At 48.9% G+C, this 25,251-nt stretch overlaps 2 protein-coding genes across 2 annotated transcripts; one reads left to right on the top strand and one right to left on the bottom strand.

Moving 5' to 3' along the window:
• The first annotated feature begins 12,916 nt into the window (after positions 1-12,916).
• On the top strand, positions 12,917-14,225 carry LOC121838049. Its single transcript, XM_042294036.1, has 2 exons — positions 12,917-13,187; positions 13,680-14,225. The coding sequence occupies exons 1-2, from the start codon at positions 13,004-13,006 to the stop codon at positions 13,934-13,936; spliced, it is 441 nt and encodes a 146-aa protein (XP_042149970.1). The 5' UTR covers positions 12,917-13,003; the 3' UTR covers positions 13,937-14,225.
• Positions 14,226-14,559: 334 nt separating this feature from the next.
• On the bottom strand, positions 14,560-16,383 carry LOC120841117 (putative nuclease HARBI1). The gene is made up of 3 exons (XM_040211957.3): positions 16,323-16,383; positions 15,319-15,877; positions 14,560-14,914 (listed from the first exon to the last, which is right to left on the bottom strand). Exons 1-3 carry the CDS (start codon positions 16,381-16,383, stop codon positions 14,560-14,562), a joined length of 975 nt encoding a protein of 324 aa, XP_040067891.1.
• Between the last annotated feature and the right edge of the window lie 8,868 nt (positions 16,384-25,251).

Here is a 25,251-nt window from a genome sequence, read left to right as displayed (position 1 = left end):
ACCCGGCTCGACAGCAGTGGTCCTGGCAGCCAAGGAAGAGCCAAGACAGACGAATCCGGGCCCGTGGGGCTGTTAATCAAGCTTGCTGGGAAACATCCGCTTGTGCCAAGCGAGCCTGCCAACTCCATGCCAATGCCGACGTGCAACACCGTGCCGTAAGCGGATTTGCCGAACTTTGGACAAGAAGTAGATTAGGGATCACACTCGTCCAAGGAGATTGGGATTTGATGTACCCAAGCGAAGAGATTTTTCATATTGGATCAGCCCAAGGCTTAATGTTCGGGCTGTTAACTGTTGATCGTAACAGCGATGCTAACGAGGAATTTCTTTTTCCGAACGTCGTCAGACCAACACTAAAAGTAGGTCCATACCTCAGAAGACTGCCGAGAGGACTGTAGGTAGCGACAAGCTACAACATCGCCTACCACAGGTCGTCCAATCAGTTGAAACGCCCGAAAGATCCTCTGGAGGGATCAGTCTTGAAGCTCTTACATCATCTGTCTAGGCATCTCGGATTTTCCATCATAACTTAACGAGCTAAAATCCCAAGCACACCGCATTCCACCCACAAATTCTCCTTCCCGAGATGACATCTCATCACTGGTCAAAACATATTTCACGTATTTTTAAACTGGAAGGAGGAAGAAGTTGGTTCGCCGTTAGTAAACAAACGGCTTGTCCGTGGATTTCCACTTACAGTCGAATCTCGTTAATTCAAACTCTCTTAATTCAAACTTGCGGATAATACAAACTAACATGCAGGTCTCATCCTATGCGTCCCTGTGGGAGGAACCTCCCGTGAAATCAAACTTTGCTTCATTCTAACAAATTTTCGGTCCCCCTCGAGTTTGAATTAACGAGATTCGACTGTATCTCTAGATTATTACAGCTCAGTCAGCAAAACCAATAGCATAATCATGTAGCAGAATCCCTAGCGATTCTAGCGAGGCTAATCTTTTCAACAAATATAAGCTCGTATCAATTATTCAGACTGTCTTAGTTTCCGATACAGCCGGATCATTTTCTCAATCTTTAATACCATCATATTGAGAAACAGATGCTAAAAGCAGTTAACTGTTATAAAATATAGGACCTAGAACAGGTTATTTTGTTAAGGCAAGACACTGGTTCTAAAATCGACCTTTTTGTTTATTAATGGATTATAATGAAAATCAGTGTGCATATGTGTTTTGGCTTCCTCTTTTCAAATATTCAATTAGTTCTGCAATATCTCAATTACTTTTTGAGTTACGAAGAAAATAATTAAGCCTAATTCGGTCATTTCTTACGACTCATTAAGGAACTTTCTAATACGAATTTTTTTGCATAAGTGATATGGATTTGTAGCTAAAGACCTGTCATGCAAGATGATGCTATTTATATTTTTGTAAAGATAGATCATTGTATAGAACTAGTCTAATTAGGTCAAGTACACTATTTAGAAAGCCTAACGAGGACACATTATCACTAGTAATAAAATTTCGGGCCCATACTGTCATACAAAAATAGCATCACCCTGCAGTTCACTTCTTTCTGAATTCAACGGTATAAAGTTTATAGAAATCCTTGAAGAATAATCTCATGAAAACAACCGTAAGGCTAGGCATGTAGACGAAAAATGCGAAGCTGAGAAAATTGCAGTTGAAGTTTTGACACTCATTGCATAAAATTGAGTAAGGGATCCCATGCAATAATGTTCAGCAATATGAAGCATAGTTCTATCTGAACAAATTGAGATGAAAAATTCTGCAATCCGTTCACAAGAACCTTTAAAAAATCATATAAAACTGAGAAATAATGTCTGCAATGTAAAATAAAGTTATAAAAGAATGAGTAGACTCTATAAGGGACAACGGGAGGAGGCACCAAGGGTTGCACGTTCCGAAAGCAGATTTTGTTTGGCCCTGAAAAGGGCCTTTGTTCGTGTAGCACTTGAAAGGGGAGCCCCTCACAGCTGTCCAGGACTGTAGTCCCCAGCTGTTCCAGTTTGGTGTTGCCTGGAGAACCTCTGCTTTGCATTGCTGCTGCTCTGGTGGGCAGCGCTGGCCTTACGCAAACACAGATTGTCCTTCTCCATGCTTTGAGAGCTTTCATGTCCACTACAATGAACTGTGTCCCAGCGTCGCGCGTCTGGCCTCCTGTGGTAATGCCGAGAAGGTCGGATTTGCGCTGGGTCGCCGACTTTTCCGATAGCGCACGCTTGCATTCGTCCGACCGTGCGACTCGTTGCGCCTGCTCGGCCGTGTAGTATGCCGTGTCGACACGAACCGCGCTCGCAAAGCTCGACAAACTGCCGCTGCTGCATGGAGTCGCGATGTCTCCGGCTGATGTTTCCGGAAGATCCAAGGCATCCGGCGGTGCCGATCGCGGTGGCGTCAATCGCAGTGGCGCACTTGCAGCAGACAGCCTCGGCTTCTTGTTCCACGGTCGCTTCCTCTCCCTTCCGAACGCTTGCCGCGTGCTCGATTTCAACCGAGCGTCATCCGGCATCTCGCGAACTCGAAGCGAAACAAAACACGCGCGACTTCGTAGGAAAACGAACCAACAATATTCAACGCAAGCGCGCAAACGGGAACTAAAACGTGCGCTCGACCACGGAGGAAACAAAGCAGACAGGCCTAAGGAGACGGGCGGAGACGGGCCCAGGAGCAGACGACGCACCTCTCGCCAGCGCGGGAACGGAAAGGAGGAAAGGAGAAAAAGAGCGGAGGGGCGCGTTTAGGCCAATAGCAGGGGCGCTAGGCGCCGCGCGTGCTCTGACGTATGGGCACCTTGCTAGCCGGCCAATGAGCGATCGCAATTGGGGCCTTCGAAACCCGCGGAATGCGGACGTTCCCCGATGTTGTCGCGATAATGAATGGAATGGGGACGTGGGGAAAATAAGCAGCTTTCCAACAAGACCAAGATGGCCGCAATCCGACGAGCGATCGCGAAACGCGCGGGGCGCGAAGTTCCACTTGTTTTCATTGAACTCGCTGTGTTAGGGCTCTGCGGGGACATCGTAAACATCATTTTTTGCATGCTTAGACATTAAATTCGACACTGAAACTTTGCAGGCAGGTACCTTAGACTACAATTAATCCAAATATGTGAATTTTGAAAAACGTGAAATTTCGCGTTTTTTTACCATTTTAAACCCGCGTCTCCCCTTAATACGAGCGATAGATCTTGCTTAAACCATCCCATAAACATAAAACGAAGGATATCAGGCGAAGCTTGTACGGACTTCGTCGTCCTCTTCTCTAGAAGTGGAACGATTCTGGTTTGGACTAACAATATTTCCCTTTCTGATAAAGGAAAATAATCTTGAAAAGCGGAAAATGAGTGAATCACCTTCCCCATCTGCTGAACATGACCCAAATGAATCTACTATCATACCATCATTCTTGGACTCCACGCCGGGATTGAACCCTGTCGTGGTGGCTGCATTAAAGCATTATGCAGCCATCAAAGACTCAGCTGTCACGTTGATGAAGAAACATGCGAAAAGCTTGTCGCATGAAGCTTGGTCAGACTTTAACGCTGGTGTCAATGAAGGTGGCACACCTCCAGGGCCAGGGCAACCAGTTGCCGCCGCAACTGGACCGGCACATGCCGGCCTCTTATGCGTCAGTGTTAGCCAATGCGGCAGAGGCGGCATGTCCGGCAGCAGTCCCTGATGGGGAGACAACTGGAGGTGAGAGTCCTGTGGGGCATGGGCCTGAGTGGAACCTAAGGGAAGCTCTCTTGGTGTTCACAGTGATGTGATTGGCCTAAGCCATTTTGGAGCACCTTTCGGAGCAGTCAAAACAGTGTTTTGGAGCAGCAAATGTAGCCTTTGGAGCAACCAAAACAGTGTTTTGGAGCAGCAAAAGTGGCTTTTGGAACAGATATTCTTAGAAAAATAAAACTTTTCGTTTTAAGTGCTGTACAAACGAAGGGTACTTTGTATTGTGCTGTGTTCTGATGTGACAGAACTTGCTGCTGTGTTTTTACTGCTGAGACATTCCAAAAGTGTACACTGCCGCAGGCATTGCCGAGCAATTCCGAAAAACCGCTTGCCACAGTTTTACTGGGTTCCTATGTGCCAGATTTTCGTCAAAAGTAAGCAAGCGTCCCGGCTGGTGCCTCTGTCGTGCAATCATGTTCACATGCACATAGGGGCAACTTCGGCAGGCTTGCAGTTGCGCGTGCTTCGTCCCGCGAGCGGAGACAACGGCCGTTCGATCGAAACCGAAACCATGCCACTCCGCTCCGTCACTAACTGATTCCCAACATTGTATGCAAAATTTAACTGCCGACCATACGACAAAAAACAGTGCAGCGGCGCGTGCTTACCAGGACGGCATACAAAATACAAGCTAAACACACATAAAAAAAAAAAAACTGAGCGCATTGATGCAAGACATTGCGAGCCAGGGTCAGAAAGTTCTTGGAGCGCTTTGTGTAACGACTCTTGTTCGTTACACAAAGCGGTAACGGTCTTGCACGGCGGGAAAACCATGCAAGACCGGATGCACAATTGATGCAGGGTACGTTGAGTCGTACGGCCACTTGCGGCACATAACACAAGCATGCTCAATTACGGTACTCAGTTTAGTTTCAATTTTGAAAGGCGACCGAAATTGGTTTTTTGGCGCAGGCTCGGCGCAGGTTACCCACATTTTGGTAAAATGTAGCAGGATGTAGTGGGGTTAGCCCCTTGGCGCAGTTCGGCGCAATTGGCGCAGCAGTCACATCACTGTGTTCAGCAAGAGCCCAGAGGTTAACACATGGCAGGCACTCACATCTAATTTCAGTCCAGTAGACCTGAACATACAAAATGTATCCATCAAGAACATCTCATCAAAGGGAGTCTGTGTTCAGGCTAGCAATAAGGACGGACTTGAACGACTGAAAGTAGCCCTTGAGACAAACGATTGAAGCAAGGACATTCTAACACCGAAATGCCCGGCGAGATTTCGTCCCCAGTTGAGAGTGACAGGAGTTGACCGTTCTGTCATCCGCGAAACAGCATTTCTAAAGCTTAAAGAACAGAATGGACTTGAAGTCACAGAAGATCAAATCACCATGAGATTTGCATTTCTAGACCGGTCTCGCTCAGCATGGAGAACTGGAGAGACAGTCTAGGTGAAGTGGAGACCGAGATGCTCGCGTATAGCGAGTCTGTCGGACTGTCCCCGTACTCGCATACGCCTGAAAAGCGGAAAGAAAAGATTGTTCACCAAATGAGGATGACATGTCGGCACAGCCCGATCCCAGTCCGGACCCAGATGCATGGTGTCCGGTCACCACGGCCTCGTAAGCACCGCGGCTGGTTTCTCAACATTCGCTTTTTATCTGGAGTTCAGCAGTTTACATGTGACGTCCCTTTCTTTTCAATCATAGGTGCTCTTGTGAAAGGTGCGACGTGATGCCAACATCAAGAGAATGCGTCTGCTGCCGCGAATGCCCGCCTGCTGTAGCTACTCAGCCGGAGGGATGCGTGACAGAGCACGCAAACTTTGCGCTCATTTGCCTTCAGCCTGCCGTCCTCCGGGTAGACTTCTGGGCACTACAAGATGCTGGTGACAACCCAACGCAAGGGGAACAGAGGTGTGCCGTTCATCTCCTACATTTTGAGCGGAGTTGTTGCTGATCAGCATGCTTCTTCTACTTACTTAGATACAGAGCGCGACATCGCAGGTACGCACACTTGATCGCTCTTTGTTCGTGCGCGAAAATAGCAGAAACCCATGAACAGAGTTACGGCGGGTTTTTCCGATGTCAAATGCAAGTGAAACGCTGCAAATCGCATGGCGATGTGCATGGAATTTTTGTTTTACCCCCGTTATATTTTGTCGCAACCGAGAGATGGAACTAGTGCACCCCAAGGGTCGATCACAATGCGTCGATGGGGGCAGGGACTTGATCTATCGCGATCACCATCCAGTTTTTGTGTTAGATGTTATTTTACATATTCTCTGTTGTGAATTTTTATAGGGCCAGAAATTTGTTTCCCCACGTGGATACCACCCACACATATCACTAGATCTGGAAGACCCCTTGTGACCCAAATATAGATCCACACAATAAGCAATTGCTTGACCCGACATTTATTCATCATTGTTTATTACAAGTGCTCACCAATGGCTCGAGGCCTTTGCAATAAAGCACACAAACAAGATAACCCCGTGAGCTTGATGTCATACCTGGGGCTCATCTCAGCCCATTGTCCCAAAGTGTCAGCAATAACGGTAACTAATTCACATTCTGCAATACTCAAGACATGCGGGGATACGAGTTTTTTTTCTAAAAGAGCCAAATCCGGAGCTCTAAGCGAAGCTGATGTTCGCTGAAATTCAGACTGTATTCGTCAGTACATTGATCTCGAATGCTATTGAACTGGAATAGGTCCCACAATATGAAATAAATACTACAGAGGTGGCCGTTGTTATGTGGCTCAAAGGCCGCGCTATGCAAACATTTCCATTTATCTGTTACCGACAGCACTCAGCTCACCTCAATTATGAATAGTTTTGAATTGTGCACACATTTGTTGTAACAGATTAACCATTCAGAAAACATGTTGCACAGATATTGATTTTACAATTGATTTAACAACCAGCTATATGTAACCTCGGATACCCTTGAAAAAGCATTTCAAAGTGAAACACTGTAAAGCATTATAAATGCCACACTTCGAAATTAGCATGACAGTAAAACATTTTTATTTTCCTGTAGACCCCATTCCGTAGCGACAGAAGAACCGGAGCAAATTATTTGGAACAGCATTTCACTACAATGTTGATGATACCACTTGAACCTGTAGATAAATTAGAATACAGCAACCTCATAACTAGTCACCTCATCAACAATAATGCAGGTAAAAGCCACCACAGGTGATGTTACATGTCACGCCAAAGAAGTGTTTACATTGGGAAAGTGAAACATAGGTACATCTTATCAAAAGCACTCATGTCTTCTACAAGCAGACTCGGTACAATAATGCGCTTCTGTAATGTTATTTAATTATCAATTATCCACTGCTCTTGGACCATCATACATCAATGTTCCATCATATCAGTTATTAAAATTCATCTAACTACATGTTTCTTTTCTTCATACATGAAAAGGTTTTAGGAGAAATCCTGAAGGTGGAGTACAGATGCCTACATGTAGCCTTTGTAATATTGAACCTATGCACTCCAGTTGTATAGTTCAACCTTGCAGTCTGGATTTCTACTTTATACGCAATTTTATCACACCGACAAGTTACGATCTATGTTATCATTTTCACAGGTTACGCTTCGTGGCCTACAGACAGTTTGTGCGATGGATGTGGCAGAGACTGGGGCACCGCAGCAGACGAGTCCTGCCCGCCTGTGTCGTAAGCACAGTCCAGGAGGAATTCCCCTTGGACGTCTACACAGGGTTTTTGGACACAAAATAAAAAATGTCAACTCAACCTCAGATGAATGCCCTTTATACTATATAATATTGCCGCACGTGCAGCTGGCCGAGTAGGCAGCGCGCGCGTGGCCTAATGGTTTATCGCGCCTGCCTCCCACGCGAAAAGCCAGGGTTTGATTCCTGGGAGCGGCGCATCTTTTTGTTCATTCCAGCAATTTAGTTTTCTGGTAGATTCGAGAATAATGTTGCGTATTCGAGGTCCGAATGTTCTACGCGTCGAACATTCTACGCCGATTATTCCAGAAGCTCACGCATGTACATAAGGGGCGCCGCGTGGCAAGCCGGACCGAGTTTAGCCTCAGCGTTCGATCCTGCTGCTTTGCCGCTTTCGACGCCCGCGACGCTCTGTTGTTATTTTCTTTTGCCTTTTATTCCTGGGCACAAGTTCGCCCCATTAAACGTTTCAGTTTTCTCAGTTATTTCATTGTTTTGTCACCTTGTCATTCGTGACATTTTGGTGGAGGTGCGGGGTACCGCATGCCCCTGCCGCGTACCCCTCCGAGGGCCCGCAGTGCAAGTCCGACGCCTAGCCCACGAAGAACCAACGAAAGCACTTCCGAGATCCGGTTCAGTCGTCGCACCCAAGGTCTACACCCGGAATTCGGACCTCTGCCACCCAAGACTAAGCAGCCAACGAGGCCAACGATGGACAGCCAGTCGTCGCAGAACCCGTCCACCGCCAGCGTCGTATACCTGCCCGTCGCACCCAAAACTCCGACGCCTTTCCACAGAGACGCCCACGAGGACATCGAGGACTGGCTGCAACATTATGAACGTGTGGCCCGACATAACGGGTGGTCAGCTGAGCAATGCTTGCAGAACCTTTACTTTTCGCTGGAAGGAACTGCGAGGCACTGGCTGGAAAACCACGAGGCTTCTTTGACGTCGTGGGAACTGTGCAAGCAAGAACTGAAGAAGACGTTTGCCTGCCAACACCGACGTGAGTGGGCCGAAGAACTTCTTCAAGCAAGAAGTCAAGGGCCAAACGAGAACGTCACAAGGTTTGTCGAGGACGTTCTCCGCCTCATGAACCGCACCGACCCAAACGCTCCTGACGAGAAGAAGCTGCGGTTCCTGATGCGAGGGGTGAAAGAGACCATCTTCGGAGGCCTTGTCCGCAACCCCCCAGCCACCGTCGAAGATTTCGTCAAGGAAGCCACAAACATCGAACGGGCCCTTCAAGCACGGGCCTCCCATTACCAGTGACTTCCCGGCGTCGCTGCCTTCTCGACATCCAGCTGCACCGGCCCGGACCTCCGCGACATCATCCGGGACGTCGTGCGGGAGGAAATCAGGAAGCTTCTTCCTGCTGCCGCAAGCCCGGATTCGCCCTCAGTCGCCGAGATTGTCCGGGAAGAACTTCAGCAGGCGCTGCAGCCAGAAGTTCTCGCCAGCGCCGCTCCTGAACCACCGAAGCTGAGCTGCGCCGCAGCTAGCCGACGACCCCCGCCCCCTGCTCACCCGTATACGGCGCCACCTCGACGTGAACCTCTAGCGCTGCAGTATTCCCGACGCCATGAAGATCGGGCGTACGTCCGCCCAGAACAAGCTGCTCCACGAAAGACCGACGTGTGGAGGACGGCCGATCGACGCCCGTTGTGTTACCACTGCGGTGAAGCCGGCCATATTTACCGTCGATGCCTCTACCGACAACTGGGGCTGCGCGAGTTCCACCCCAACAACCCGCGCCCAAGGTACGACGAACGCCCTCGTGACATCGAGGAGTACCTCCGACGTTCGCCATCTTCAACGCTGCTCCGCCGTGAGTCCCGCTCACCGTCGCCCAGACGTTCAGCGTCTCCAGCGCCACGACCCCGCCGAGAGAGCCTGTCGCCCTTGCGTCGCCGGGAAAACTAAGTGCGGCAACGCCTGGAGGTGGCGTTGCCAAAGACGACCGAAGTAAAGAGCCTCGAAGAACGCCGGAGTGCTCCCACTCTCTCGACGCTACGCATCACAACGACCTCCCTGCATCGGTGTCCAACAACCTAAACATCATTATCGACGGCCACGACGCATCGGCACTCATGGACACCGGAGCAGACTACTCAGTCTTGAGTGGGAGGCTCTCTCGCCGCCTGCGAAAAGTGACAACGCCGTGGGAAGGCCCTCAAATACGAACCGCCGGTGGGCAGCTCGTCACACCAGTCGGGCGATGCACTGCTCGCGTCGAGATCCACAATGAGACATGCCCTGTGAAGTTCGTCATTCTGCAGGACTGTTCGAGGGACGTTATCCTCGGAATGGACTCCCTCTGCGAGTATAGCGCCGTCATCGACCTCAGAGCAAACCGGCTAACTTTGCGAAAACCTGTTTCACCACTGGAGGAACCCAAAGCGACGTCATCCGCGGTCCGAGTCCTCGCAAGTCACGTAAACTTACCACCGCGGTCAAGTGTTTTCGTGCCTGTCGGGATCACCGAAGCTTTCTGCGGCGAAGTTCTGCTCGAGGGGAGCCTCCAGTTGCTTCTAGGAAGAGGAATAGGCGTCGCAAGAGGGGTAGCTGAACTTCAGGATGGCCGCACTGTGGTCCTCGTTACGAACTTCCGAAATGAAGCGCAACACCTCACAAAAGGTGCAGCCGTGGGCCAGGTCGAGGAACTTCGAAACTCCGCCGCTATCGCCGCCATTACTGACAAATCCTCGCCACCTCAGCAAAACAGTACGTCGCCAGCGCAGCTCGACATTGACCCGAAGCTTCCGGGCCCGAAACAACGGCAGCTACTTAACCTTCTCGCCGAATACCGGGATTGCTTTGCGACGTCGTCGAAGGTTCGCCAAACCACCGTTGCGAAGCACCGCATCGTTACAGAGGACGACGCGCACCCTGTGCATCAATCGCCTTACAGAGTCTCCATTAAAGAAAGGGAGGTGATCCCGGAGCAAGTTCAAGAGATGCTGAACGACGACATAATCCAACCTTCAAGCAGTCCGTGGGCCTCCCCAGTCGTACTGGTTAAGAAGAAGGACAAAACGCTTAGGTTCTGTGTGGACTACCGGCAGCTGAACGCGGTGACGAAAAAAGATGTCTATCCACTCCCCCGCATCGACGATACGTTAGACCGGCTGCGCCACTCTCGATACTTTTCATCGATGGACCTGAAGAGCGGCTAGTGGCAGATCGAAGTCGACGAACGGGACCGAGAGAAGACAGCCTTCGTTACACCGGATGGGCTGTACGAGTTTAAGGTGATGCCCTTCGGACTATGCACGGCGCCAGCAACTTTCCAGCGTGTCATGGACACCGTACTGGCAGGACTGAAGTGGCAGAGCTGTCTCGTCTACCTCGACGACGTCGTAGTGTTTTCCGGCGACTTCGACGAGCACTGTTCTCCAAGCCATACGGACAGCCGGACTCACCCTCAAGCCGTCAACGTGTCGGTTCGCCTATGACGAGCTGAAGTTCCTAGGTCACGTGGTTAGTAACGAAGGCATTCGTCCAGACCCAGAGAAGACTCGCGCCGTCGCAGCATTTCCAGTGCCAAGAGACAAGAAGGCCGTGTGAAAATTCCTTGGGCTATGCGCCTACTATCGGCGCTTCGAGATTTCGCAAGGATTTCCGCACCGCTCACAAACCTCACGAAGGACGCCAAGAAGTTTGAATGGGTCGAGGAGCAGCAGCAGGCATTCGACGAGCTGAAGCGACGACTGCAGGCGCCTCCTGTTCTTGGACTTTTCGACCAGGATGCGGAAACCGAGATTCACACGGACGCAAGTAACGCTGGACTTGGTGCGGTACTGGTTCAAGTACAAAGAAGGCACCGAGCGAGTCATCGCCTACGCAAGTCGGACATTGTCCAAGGCGGAGCGAAATTACTCCACGACTGAAAAAGAATGCCTTGCGGTCGTCTGGGCGATCACAAAGTTTCGTCCGTGCTTATACGGAAGCCCGTTCCGCGTAGTCACGGACCACCATTCGCTCTGCTGGCTTGCGAACATCAAAGACCCGTCAGGACGCCTTGCGCGATGGAGTCTCCGACTACAAGAGTTCAACATGACCGTAATCTACAAGTCAGGCCGCAAGCACAGTGACGCCGACTGCCTGTCCAGAGCTCCCGTCGAAACACCTTCCGACAGCAGCGACGACGATGACGACGAGTGTTTCCTCGGCGCAGTGAACACCGACGACATGGCCCGACGTCAACGAGACGATCCTGAGCTGCGCGCACTAATAGAGCACCTGGAAGGGCATGGGAGTGCCATACCACGTGTTTTTTCACGAGCCCTGCCGACCTTCGCCACTAGACAAGGTGTTCTCTACAAAGAGAACTTCGGCAACAACTCGACGTGGCTGCTGGTAATCCCGACCGACCTTCGAGAGGAGATCTTCCAAGCCTGCCACGACGACCCGACGTCCGGACACCTTGGTTACGGCCGGACACTGGCCCGTATTCGTGAAAAGTATTACTGGCCCAAGCTCCCCAAAACCGTGCACCTATACACACAATCATGCCATGAATGCCAGCGACGAAAGAAACCTCCGACGAGGCCGGCCGGACTCTTGCAGTCAATTCCTCCGCCAACGGCACCCTTCCAGCAGATCGGAATGGATCTACTTGGCCCTTTTCCGCCGTCGACGTCGGGAAATCGCTGGATCATCGTCGCCACAGATTATCTTACGCGGTCCGCCGAAACGAAAGCCCTTCCTTTCGGAACTGCTGTGGAAGTTGCCAAGTTTTTCATTGAATCCATCGTCCTCCGGCACGGCGCTCCCGAAGCCCTGATCTAAGACCGTGGATCCTCGTTCATGGCCCAGCTGACACAAGAAGTCCTTCGTCTCAGCCACACCAGCCATCGTCGCACCACGGCGTACCACCCTCAGACCAACGGGCTGACGGAAAGACTCAACAAGACCATCGCCGACATGATTTCCATGTACGTCGACGTGGAGCACAAGACATGGGACGAGGTGTTGCCATACATCACCTTTGCCTACAATACGGCCATGCAAGAGACCACCGGGGTTACACCCTTTCAACTGGTTCATGGTCGCAAAGTGACGACAATACTGGAAGCAATGTTACCCCACGAACCGGCTGTCGACGGAAGCGACGACGCCCAGGTGGCTGCCCAACGGGCAGAGGAAGTCCGTCAGCTCGCCGGACTCCGGATTCAAGCCCAACAACGTATTGACACTGGCCGTTACAACCTTCGTCACCGGGACGTCCACTTCCAGCCCGGAGACAGGGTGTGGGTGTGGACACCGATCCGACGCCGTGGTCTCAGCGAGAAACTTCTGAAGCGCTACTTTGGACCCTACAGCGGTATTCACACGAGCGAGAAATCCCTCCCTTTGCTCCCCGCGCTGCGTATCACGTGACAGAAACGTCACGCTTTCGCGCGGAGGCGCGGTGATGCAGCCCTCGCCGGGGGATGGGGGAGGTTTTGCTCGGGCTGGACAAACGGTCCCCGCCTTGGCGGGGGATTTCTGCGCTGTTGACGGTACTTTTTCGCCTGCCTGGCAACTTAACAGATTGTGCTTCGCCTGTTGCCGGCGGTGGCATCGCGATCGCCTCGTTGTTGTGCCGCTGCTCTGGCGTAGAACACCAAACATTTTTTCAACGATCTCTCGGACGATGGCGCGATTAATGATCAGTGATGAGGCAACTTTTCATCTTCTTTCGCTCGTTGAGCAGTACCCGTGTCTTTGGGATACCGGCAGCGCTGATTACAGCAAGACAAACCTCAAGACATCAGTATGGGAACATATCGGTATGGAAATGATGGAGCGTTTTCCCCAGTTCGGGCCGTACAGTGCAGGTGAGCGGACTTTTTTTGCTTTGTTTACTGAATGAATATGTGCATCGTTGTGCTCGATTTGTGAAACGTATTCTGCGTCGAAATGATCCCTGGGAATGTCGCGATCCCTTACGACTCGCTACAGGGAAGAGTTCCTGCAAACCAATCACACGCGCTAATTCTGAATTGAGTTCATACGTTGGAATTAAATTTTAGAACCGATTAATTTCGTGGCACACAGAGTAAAAGAAAAACATATTTAATGAACGGCATAATATAGCACACCTGGCCATGTGTTTTTAATGATAAATCAACAATATTTCAATAGCACGTTCAACGATTGTGCTAGAGATCAGTCAGAATGTAATTTGCCAGCTTTCATGCAACGTGGCTTGTCTCACTTTGTACACAGTTGTCATATTTGTCACACTAGCTTTGTTTGTGAGGCTCAGGTTGTCTTGGCAAGTTCTCAAGCAGAAGTTTGTTCTTTTATTTTTTTTTTTTTCCGCACAGATAGCCTCAAGCTACTGCTGAAGAACAAGCGGCGAACCTTCAGGGAGGAGAAAAAAAAGATCCTCCAAACAAAAAGCGGCCAACCATCAGACGACGTTTATATTGGGAAGTGGAAGTTCTATAGGGCAATGCTCTTCCTGGATGCCAGCGATGTAAATCCAGGGAAGCGTACATGCAGCGACAACTATGGAGAAACCATAGAAGAGGTGAGTGGAGCTTTATTTCTTAGACATCCCTGCATTCATTCATTGGGATAGTAACGCATAAACGAGGGAAATGTAAACATGTACATTTTAAAGGCAAGTTAATATATGACAACAAACAAAAGCAAAATAATAAAGATAATGAGATGTAGTTGAACATGTTTTTGAAGAACAGTGTGTTGTTACACGCTTTCCTTTATTCGAACGAACCACTGTTTCTACTGATTGCAGTCGTATAATTACAGGACTGCGAGGGTTCTGCAGGAGGCAGCGACGTTTCAACCCCCAGCACTTCGGTCGAGCCATGTTCTCCACCCTCCCAAGGGGACGCAAGTGCCGTCCGGTCATTGAAGAGAAAAAATGACTCGGAAACACAGTCCCTGCTTGAGCAGCGCACAGCAACGTTAGAGAGGATGGCCCGATGCCTGGAGGAACCAGCCCCGGACGACTGTGCGGGATTTGGGTCCGTAGTTGCCCAATACTTGAGGCAAATGCCGATGTTGAAGCGGGCGAAGTGCGAGGCACAAATGATGCAACTAATAGTTTCCCATCTTGATGAGTGACGCGTTTGTGTAATCTGAGCACAAAATAAAAGAATCACTATCGATATTGTATTTTTAGAGCACCCGAAATTCCACACATTTGCAAAACACAGCATTCAACATGGTAGTCTCGCACTATGTCACATTCCTCCTAAGGTGGCTAATGTCAATGCCAGCGAGTTTGTCCTGCCAAGGCACGGCACCTTCTCCACTGAAATATTCGCAGAGCCTTTCTCGCACTGCTGCAGCAAGAGCTCCAGCTCGAGATTTCGAAGACTCCAGGCCGAAAAAAGTTTTCTCGGGAGCGGTTCCTTTGCTTGTCTCGGGTTGTTCGACCTGGCGTCTCTTCAAGAGATTGTGCAAGACACATGCTGCTTTCACCATTGTGCTCACCCTCTCCGGTGTAGCGTGCACAGTAGTTAAGAGGAAGCGAAATCTGTGCGCCAATATACCGAATGCGTTCTCTGCCACACGACGTGCCCTGGACAACCTGAAAAAATATTTAGTAAAGCAATAAGTTGCATTGAAAATCATCTCTACATATAATAGTTGTGCACTACAAATGCTTACGGGATCAAGACCAGGAAGAAAAGAAGACAGGCACAACTACCATATTTTCCAGTGTATAAGGTGCACCCCCCCCCCTTTTTTTTCGCGAGTTTCTAAGTAACTATTAGTATATAAGACGCACCATCGAAAATTGTGGGGAAAAAGTTTTATACACCGGAAAATACAGTACTTTCATTCCCTTGGCTTCATCTTCCACAGGGACTTGAAGGAATGTGGTCAAGACAAATTACGTTTAGTGACCACAAATTTCACAATGTACACCAAGATTCTCTGGGCGAGTGTCAACAGGGGCGAGTTAAAGGTTGGTGTTATAGTGGGACTCACCGATAATTGAAAATTTTTTGTGCCTTTGAAAGGTCGCTCCCACCAAATGGCTTCATGAGGTTCGGGGATAGTGGGAATGCGTCATCACCCACGATCACAGGGGGAAGCTGGAGGGTAGATGAGGCGTTCATGCTAATCATGTCAGGTAGCCCCGATCTCTTTTCCGTGATTGCTTTCTGCAGGGGGGTGGTCTGCCAGATCGCACCATCTCCCTTGGAGCCGGGCGTCCCGACATCAATATACGCAAACTTGCAGTCGGCGTCGACAAGTGCAAAAAGGATAACACTGTACGTTTTTTTGTAGTTGTAGTACAGTGTTCCTGACTTCGCAGGTCTTACAATGACGACGTGTTTTCCATCAATGCCGCCCACGCAGTTTGGAAACTGCCACCGATTGTTGAAGTGCTGAGCCAAGTCCAACCAGGCCTGCTCACAGTTTGGTGCTACCAGCATGTCACCCTTCAGTACATCGTAAATGGCGGCACACGTGCTGTGGATGATTCCGTTCACAGTGCTGTGGCCGACGCGAAATTGTCGGCTCAGCGAGTACTGGGATTCCCCTAGAAAAGAAAGAAACGCGAGTCCAAATTATTTTAGCGATACATTTTCATCCTTTTTGCGGACACAGCAGTGCTTTGTTAGCGTAAGTGCACTGGTTAACCAAAAGCCTTCCAGCATCAAGAACTTGACTGACACGCCGTCAAACACCAGAATACGACATCCTGACGACCTCTTAGTAAGTCGCTCGACCGTGTGCAAGAATTTAAGCGGACATATTTCATTATTTTAAGACGGGCTGCCGGACATACGAAATAAGGTAAACAAACAGGCTATGTAGTAGTAAGAACACACAAAACGAACAGATGGACGAAAATAAACATGTAGTAGCTTTGTAGATTTCTACGTGACGGTTCCGTTAAAATGCGTCGGTGGCCAGCGCCTTCACAGAACAGTCGCAACAGCATTAACGAAATCGGTTATTGTTTATGATAAATGGGTACCCACCAGATGCCAAGTAGCGCAGAGTCAATTGAAGACGAGTCTTCGCGCTCACGGGGCGCCTCATATTTGTATCTTGTTTCTCAATCCGCTGACGGATGCGGGACAGAAGTTCGAGGAAGACGTCGTAAGGCAGGCGAAGAAGTCGTCGATACTCATCGGCGTCGTTTTCGAGCAGCTCGTCGTACAATTGGTTTTGAATTCCGCGTTCTTTGTGCTGCATCCATTCTTTCACCCAGCACCTTTTTTTCGCTGGAAGAACTTCGTCGTCTTCCGTCTCTATCAGCGCTGCTGCCATAACAGCGTAGCGTCGTTTCAAGTACGCCTCCATTTTCCTACTCTCGACCGCGGCGCGCCCGCCCGACGATCCACGTGCGCCGAGCCTTGCTGTCGAGAGTGCGACCGCTAAATTCGTCTGGTAACACTGATATCCCTCCCGTCTCCCCCGCCGGTCCCGCCGTTCGTGTGAAGGGTGGAGCTGAGGAGGGAGTTCTCCCGGCCGCGTGCGTCACGCACATCCCTCCCCGAAGGCATCCCCCGTCTGAACACCGCTTACAAAGTGCTTCGTCAACTCGGGGATCTGAACTACGAGGTGATGCCCGACGGAACACGGACTTCATCACGCCGCCCTCCACGACCAGAAGTCGTCCACGTCGTGCGCATGAAGCCGTACTACGCTCGATAGGACAGTGGACCTTACGTATTCCAAATGACTCTTTAGTTTACCTTTTTTTTTTTTTTTGGTTTGCTTTGTTTTGTTTTGTGCTGCATCGGGGCGATGCACTTTTTAAAGGGGGGAGTAATGCCGATCGCGCAGCTGGCCAAGTAGGCAGCGTGCGCGTGGCCTAATGGTTATCGCGCCTGCCTCCCACGCAAAAAGCCAGGGTTCGATTCCTGGGAGCGCCGCATCTTTTGTTATTCCTGCAATTTAGTTTTCTGGTAGATTAGAGAATAATGTTGCGTATTCGAGGTCCGAATGTTCTACGCGTCGAACATTCTACGCCGATTATTCCAGAAGCTCACGCGTGGTAAACCGGACTGAGTTTCGCCTCAGCGTTCGATCCTGCTGCTTTGCCGCTTTCGACGCCAGCTACACTGTTGTTATTTTCTTTTGCCTTTTATTCCTGGGCACAAGTTTGCCCCATTAAACGTTTGTTTTCTCAGTTATTTCGTTGTTTTGTCACCTTGTCATTCGTGACAATATCTCAAATGCATACTCCAGCAGCAAGCAATCCGACCATTAGTGAACTAACCGGCTCGACCAATTAAAGTGCGGAACTTCTGCAACCCAAATCGTTCTATATCCCTGGAACACTTTCTGCTCGAAAAATGTCTGCATAATCATTGACTAAGCCGAGTCTGTTCAATACAATGATTTGGTGGTCGGCATACCTTGCGGATGCGATATTTTGTGGGTGTACCGTAAAATCCCGAGAGATGTCCCACCCCCGAAAGATTGCCCACCCCTATTTTTGGCTTGATTCGCTATATTTTTTTAGACACCGAAAGATAGCTCACTCCTGGTAATAGTAGTGTTGGGATCAATGATGGCCTCGACGTGAAAGCAGCTAGTTAGCTATGGTGGGATATAAGCAAATGTTGTTGAATGGGAAGTAGTCATCCTTGCTTCGTTGCCCCTCGCCACCATAACAAGCTTGGAAGGGACACGACTTAAAAATAGCAATTTTTTAACTTTTCTTGATTGTACACCGGAAGTTAGCCCACTTCATATTTTCAGCCGATTTACTTTTGATGGTAGGTGGGCTATCTCTCGGGATTTTACGGTAAACATTTCAATCTAGATTTTTTTTTTTTTTTAAGTTACCACTTTGTTGCATTCAGACCACAGACATGAATGGGACGTTTCTGCCGTGCAACTTTTATAGCGGCCATGCATCTAATCCCAAGACAAAAATAAAAACAGATGATTCCATGTTACTGCCACTTCTCACTGTGTACAACATTTACAGGCAAAAGCATCTAATGTAGGTGCAGTTTTTTCCTTGCCCTTTCCTTGTTTCTCCGCGCTCCGCGCAGGGGACACCGGCGGCGTCCCCTGCACGGTGTAAACAGAACCTGGCAGGCATGTGGCGATGGTAAAACAAATACGAAGAATGGAGGAGGCGAGGCGTGTAGATGCCAGGTTGGTGAAGATGATGTTAATGAAGTGCTTGCATACTACAAAAAGGGCGAGCTGGATTGCTCATGGCAAGCCCGAATAAGAAAGATGCTGCGCACGTGAAAATCAAGGAAGAGACCCAATGAGTTCCAAGGCGCTTCATGACGCGGTCCCTGTGCGAAGCATACGGCGCGCCTACAAACTTGCCTACCCCAGCTTTGCGATTGGCCACACAAAGTTTATATCTTTGCGACCTCATTGGGTCAAGTGCTTGCCACACCGGGAAGTGTGTGTTTGTACCTACCGTGCCCAGTTCCAACTGTCTCGTGGGGCTGAAAAATACGTCAGGGGATTCACTTTCTGCGGAAGGTGTGCAGGATCTCTGTTTATGTCAGCAGCCTACTTCCAAAAGCACCCAAGAGCAGAAGAATCGACATTGGAAAAATTCTATATTGGACATAATGAGGAGCTAGTCTTCGCCCCATAAGAATTGGGGGAGTGAATTAAGAAGACGCTGGCGGCCACAGCGTTTATCCAGGAGCTTCAAAAAACTGTGATAAAGTGGATCCCTCACAACTACCTACGACGCGTGCAAGAAGATGATGAAGACCGGAATCATTGCTGCTTCGAGGGAAAGCAATGTTCAGACTTCGACGCCGTTCTTCTCAGACCGACTTGTCTCGGCTCAGCAGAAGTGCCATGCGGACATGCGCACCGCTGACAAGTGCATGCAAATTGCAGAGGAGCAGCTCATGAAACAGTGCCTTTCAACGAGACCTCCCCACGGCAATCTAGACGTAGCCAGCGTGGCAGTGCTTGGAGGCAACATTGTTCGCGCTGCGAACGAGCACATTCCTTGTGAGGACTGTACTGCACTTCTGCAGGGGCCGAAAGCATACACACCCCTTCAGGGACTTATGGCCCCCAAGACCGAGGTGGCCTCTGCTATCCCAGTCAAGAGCTCGTCAAGCTCCTGATAGGACTCGGAAGGTTCGCAGACAATGCACAGTACTCTTCTACAGGAAGTCTATCCCAAAGTCCCTGGAAGTCTACGTGCAAAGAAGTGTCTCCATCCTCATGGACGTCACCCTGTCATTGCCGAAATTTCATACACTACGTGCGCCGAAGGTTGTACCGACCGATACACTATTTTTGGGGGTCCGACCCGATTTTCGGACACTAATGTCTTGCCGACCACGCTAAAGCTAGGCTTAGCCGCTAGGCCTAGCCTCAACTCTGCTGTGATCAAATTTGTCAGCGAAGGTGAAGAGATCCCACCCCTCCACTCCCTTGAAGACTTCAACAGCAAGGAATGGACTGAAATCCTGCACAAGCTATGAGCCCTATCCCACAACAGGACATTCCAAATGTGCGACGATGTCTGATCAAACAAAGGTAAAATGTGATGGCTGCTTTTTTGTCACAATGAGCTTGCAGCATCAAATGAGTCACATAAATGAAACAAAGCAGGTGTGGCATGAAAATTCTGTTAAACTTAGAGGCTGCTCAGGTGCCTTCATATGTCATCCGAGACATAACAAGCACAGCAGCCTACGGGCATCTTCACCAGACAGGTGTACTTCAGCGGAATGATCGATCTCACCATCACATTTAATACAGATGGAAGTCCACTGTATAAGTCCTCAAGAGCATCTGTGTAGCCAATCCAGTTCATTGTCAACAAGCTGCTACCAAGTGTGCGGTTTGATCACTGTACTTTGGCAGCATCGTGCTCCGGCTCAAGCCACCCAGATATGAACTTCTTCATGAGCAGGTTCGTTGAGGAGGTGACAACTCTTAACACAGTAACCTGGGAGCACGACTCAACCATCATATCTTCCAAGGTTCACGCCCTCTGCTGCTACGGGGATGCGCCAGTGTGAGCTCAAGTGCGTAACCATATCCATTTCAACAGGTACTTTGGGTGCCCCTGGTGCTTAGCAAGTGGACAGCATGTGGGAGGTAAGAAGATTCAAGTCCTCATGGCCATTTGTTGCTTATTTACTCTGTATTCATTGATGTGACTTGACTGGAACTTCACTTACTACCACCCTTTTGCCTTAATGCTGTTTAATTCACTTGTGAAATACTTTTAGGGCTAAAGAGCTGCTTTGCGGCAAAGTTACTCCAACCAAGACGGCCGAAGGCAGCTCTTCTCGTCAAGAATGATTTCAGAAGTGCATTGGCATCAAGTCAGAAAGGGCAGTAGGTAAAGTTTGAGTCAAGTCAGCTGAATCTATGACATGGAAGGTTAGTGTATCTTTCTTTTTGCACCACTGACAAAAAAATATCAGGAAAACAAACGATACAACAGACACTTTCCAGACTTCACATGAAGTCTGGAAAGTGCCTGCCACATGGAAAGTAGCTACAGTAGACCTTTCCCGCGAAATTTTCTGCCACTGAAATAATACAAAAATTCAATGAGCACATCATTCAAGCCCCTAGCCATCGCACATTACTACTGCTGGATTCTCAGTTCTTCTGCTCATTGCTACTTATATGTTTCTATTTTGCTTTCTCACTCATAATGATTGAATCCTCTTTACAATGCACATAACCGCTCACGGCAGTCTGCCTATTTTTCCTCATTCGGGCACATTCATTTTCACACCAAAATACTTATCCATTTTACCTCATTTTCTATACACCAACTCATGTTTACAAACAAACCGGAGCGCCCAAAGTGCCCCTAGCAGACGCCACCGGCGCCATGCATGCACGATGGGGGTGTGGGCAAGAAGCTTGCCGTCGCCCATAAACAAACCATTGAAATGCGATGTTGTCGGCGTCGGTGTGAGTCCCCTTGCCCTTTTTCGCGTTCGAATTGCTGGTTCTACGTCTTCCTGGCGATGTCTGACCATCTTGAGCGGCGTCAGCGAAATTACCGAGGCTCGTTACACCACAAAACATCGCGTGAATAATGTGACATGTGGCGATTCATTCCGTGTGGACGCCGCAGATTGTACGCTAAAGCCTGATTCGCATGATGAGATTTCGCTCAGAATTTTCAGTCGCGACGCCGCTCGGGCAGCAAAAGCGTGAACGGTAGCTGAGATGGTCGACGACGATACTGAAAATTGCAAGCAGAATCGGACCAACTGAATTAGGCATAACAAGTCGGTGTTAGTCACTGGTAACAATGACCAACATCTCCTTGTATCTACCGTTTACATCGAGCCTGCTTACCAACCTTCAAATCTAAGTCTTTTGAGGCCTGCACTCACTTCTTATCGCAAGTACCGGGCCAACATTTGGTCTACGGACCGGCGTCGTCTAAGAGAGCAGACGACAAGCAGAAACGTTTAGAAGAGCAGACGACAATTCGAACAATCAGGCGGCCGTTTGAACTTGAAGACGCACTGAACGTAGTCCACAGGTGGTCCGCACAACTTGACAGTTTTCTGGCGTTCATGTTGGAACAAAACAAATAAATCTGATGACCACAGGTATCCGTGAATTCAACCCAAAGTGCTTCCCGCCCAAGCAATCATTGTAACGACGGCGTCTGCTTTTCCGCTTTCACGGCACATATCCAGATTCTCGGACAAACCGAGCACGTGAAAACTGACCTTCAAACCTTTCTCGACGCTTTTGGTACGGCCCCAGTCACGGCGTTTTGACGAGAAGGCAGGTTTCTGTTTGGTTCCTTTCAAAACAATGCAGGAATACACGTCTGGCATGGGGACTTCTGCCCACAGCCCCAGACCGGAAGTGCGACCGACGTGCCACCATTGCGCCGTGACGTCACAGAGATGAGTTCGTGTATATTCAGCTTGTGGGTTTCTAGGGTAATTTCACGTTCAACTTTCATTGGATTGCTCATTCATGCACAATGATTTTGGTGCAAAAATGAACGAGATTTTTGCTCTTTTTTGCAGCAGGGACGGCATTGATTATAGACCCTTTGCAACTTAATTTGTTTAAAATATCAGTTTAAGCAGAAACCATGTCAAAAAATATATTGCATTTTTCCATGTTGCATGTTCTTCTATAGACCCCCGAGACCCCGCACACAATTCATTGCACATTGCGGTTCTAAGTCCCAGTAATTAGGATTCCAGAAAAACAGAAGGAAGACCGCCTGTGCATTGAAGACCACATTCAGGTGCCGCCATCTGGTGGCGTGTCATTCAACTAGAGGTGCAGGAATCATTTGGAATCGAACAACAAAAATGGTGACTTTCTCAGCGAAGTCTTCTATCGTCCATGCCGAGGTAAGTAGCTCGTGAATTTTGTAAAATAGTAGCCTTTCGCTTGATCTTGTGTTCTCAGGATTCAGAAAAGGTCCCTGTCAACTCTAATGTGGGCGGTTGGATATTAATGGCTTTCTTTTTTGCAACATTCCTGCTTCAACTTCGATGCTCGACGTGTTGCACATGGGGACCACATTCCTTGTTGACATTCAGGTTGTGCCGAAGTGTCAGACTGACCTTCGCGTCATTATCAGGGTAAAAGAACATAAACAATGCACTTTTTTAGATCGTGATGAATCCTCAGCTGCTGCTCAACTGGAAAAGATTGCATCAAACGGTGATGATTCCGATTTGGAGCTCTCCGACACGGAAGATGCCGTAGATTACAAACAGAGCTGCGCATCCTCGCAGGCTTGCAAGTGTATCCTCGTGTATTGCATAAGCTCTTTTGAATGTATACATAGTTTTTAAGTAAAAAATGCGATATTCCTTACAGGCGGAGGTGGCAACGCTAGCCACTATGAATCACACTGATGTCGAAACTGATATCCCATCCCAGCAGTTACCAGTCGCTCGGGAAAGATGGTTGTTAAAAGAAGACTACTTATCTCTCCTGCTTAATCTTCCACAGCCATCAACTCCTACAGCAGATGAAAGGGAAGGTTGGCAAGCAAACGACTATTCCACCAGGTACATCAATGACCAAGCTTCTGAGCTCTTGCACGGAATGACAGAAGTAACCTTCCTCCAATGCACTGGACGATCACTGAATTCTTCTCCCGGGGAAATTAAAGTGTTTCTTGGTGCAACACAGCTCATGAGCTGCCTGGGGTACCCTCGAGTGAGACCTTACTGGAGTCAAGAAACCAGCGTTCCTGCGATTGCCGATAGAATCACAAGAGACCGCTAATTTCAGTTATAATCCAACCTGAAGATCGTAAACGATCTTGCAGTTACCGACGAAGAAAAAAAGGTCGACCGACTACACAAGGTCCGCCCACTCCTTGATATCCTCAGATTGGCTTGCCCGAGTCTGCCGCGCCCCTAAAACGTGTGCGTTCATGAACAGATAATTTCATTATCTGAGTCTGCCGTGCCCCAAGATCCGACCAGCACTGACAAATTCCGGAAGGTGAGGCCTCTTCTGCAGGCCGTAAGGAGTCGGTGCCTGGAGCCTAAAGTGTTCGAACAGAGCAGCATCGATGAGCAGATGGTGCCATTCACAGCAAGAGTTAAACAAGTTTCCCTTTCCCGATAATGCGTCCCTCACCGTCCTCCTTCGGGAGAAAAAAAAAAACGGCTTATAGGAGATGTCATCAAACGTCTGCTGATAGCTGGGAAATCGTCTTGTCCGTCCTTGTGTTTTACGTTCTTCCCATTATTTATATCATCCTTACCAGCACGTTCTCCACTCCAACTATGTGTTTTGTAGCCAGAATGATGGCGGTTAAAGAGCAAATTGGAAGGCAGACCAAAACAGACATTTGTCGGTGTTCTTAAAGGGGCGGTGCAACGATTTTCGGACTTCGGTCAAAGATTTCTGGAAGTTGCCCCCTGACACTTCTGAAGTAGAGAACAGAAAACCGATTTCGCCTGCGTGTCCTAGTTTTTGCGTAAAAAAAAGATAAAGATTGGTATTTCGGGCACCCCCCAACTCACTCCCAGTCTTCAGGGTCACACCTGGTCGCACTCCCAGTGACGTCATTCGGAGTGCCGTGTAGCTTCCCGTGTGCTATCTCGGAGGGCGCTTCCCCTCCCTCTCTCTGCGTACATTAGCGGGCGCTATGCTGCAGCTTAGAGCCGAGCGAGGTCACGTAATCTTTCCGCGGTAGTTCCTTCGGCTGCCACTTGGGGCTGCAGGTGGGGGAAAAAGCTCGACTTTTGCTTTGCGATTATGCAGCGGAATCGCGACATTTTTAATGAAAGAAGTGTTTTCTCTATCCTCTGGGACACGATAAACAACGTAAAAATGACGAGATGCAAATTCTTTTAATCATAAAATCGTTGCACCGCCCCTTTAATATTGACCTTGATTTGGTTCCTTACTGTTGAGCAAGTGTAGGAAGGGGCACCTCCACAATATTTAAACTTAAGGTAAAGTTGTAGCTTCTTGGCTTTGTCTTGCAAAATGACTGTACAAAATTGATTTTTATTTTATCATCTATTGAATAAGGATGCTGCTGTTTCAGTGAGGTTCTGTAAAAAAAGGATAAGCATGCTGGCTTTTTCGTGATGGTGTGCACATGTCTTTACTGCATGACTTGTCACTCCAGGCCAATAAAACTCTTAAATGCTAATGCATTTTTTTTTCTTGTTGTGCTTTAGGTTGTTTTTTTTTTACGCTACACATGCACCAAGTTTGATACTACTGTATTACAGCTGAAGAACAGTCTCTCCTCGATGCTGGCACGGGAGATCTTTGCTAAAACAGGAGTGTTCACAAATAGAAAATTTTTCACCAGAGAAAAACTAAACAGGAAAAAGATACAATGCTGAGCACCCTTAAAACTGTGATCCCACGGCAGCCGTGACACAGCGTCGATTTTCGCACGTTTCTGCTAAACTAGTGTGGAGTGTCTAAGCTCTTTCAAAATAGGTTTTATATATCAGCTTGTAGGAT

This window comes from Ixodes scapularis, unplaced genomic scaffold (genome assembly GCF_016920785.2).
Source record: "Ixodes scapularis isolate PalLabHiFi unplaced genomic scaffold, ASM1692078v2 PGA_scaffold5__190_contigs__length_132052651, whole genome shotgun sequence".
NCBI lineage: Eukaryota > Metazoa > Arthropoda > Arachnida > Ixodida > Ixodidae > Ixodes > Ixodes scapularis.
Note: the sequence above shows the minus strand (reverse complement) of the source record. Positions and strands in the feature narration are given on the sequence as shown.

Excerpts from the sequence above, each read along its gene's own strand:
- LOC121838049 (XM_042294036.1), top strand. The coding sequence starts at position 13,004 with ATGGCGCGATTAATGATCAGTGATGAGGCAACTTTTCATCTTCTTTCG. Across the intron at positions 13,188-13,679 it reads GTTCGGGCCGTACAGTGCAG|ATAGCCTCAAGCTACTGCTG; the intron begins GTGAGCGGACTT and ends TTTTCCGCACAG.
- LOC120841117 (XM_040211957.3), bottom strand. The coding sequence starts at position 16,383 with ATGAGGCGCCCCGTGAGCGCGAAGACTCGTCTTCAATTGACTCTGCGC. Across the intron at positions 15,878-16,322 it reads TCTGCGCTACTTGGCATCTG|GGGAATCCCAGTACTCGCTG; the intron begins GTGGGTACCCAT and ends TTTCTTTTCTAG. Across the intron at positions 14,915-15,318 it reads CAAAAAATTTTCAATTATCG|GTTGTCCAGGGCACGTCGTG; the intron begins GTGAGTCCCACT and ends ATATTTTTTCAG.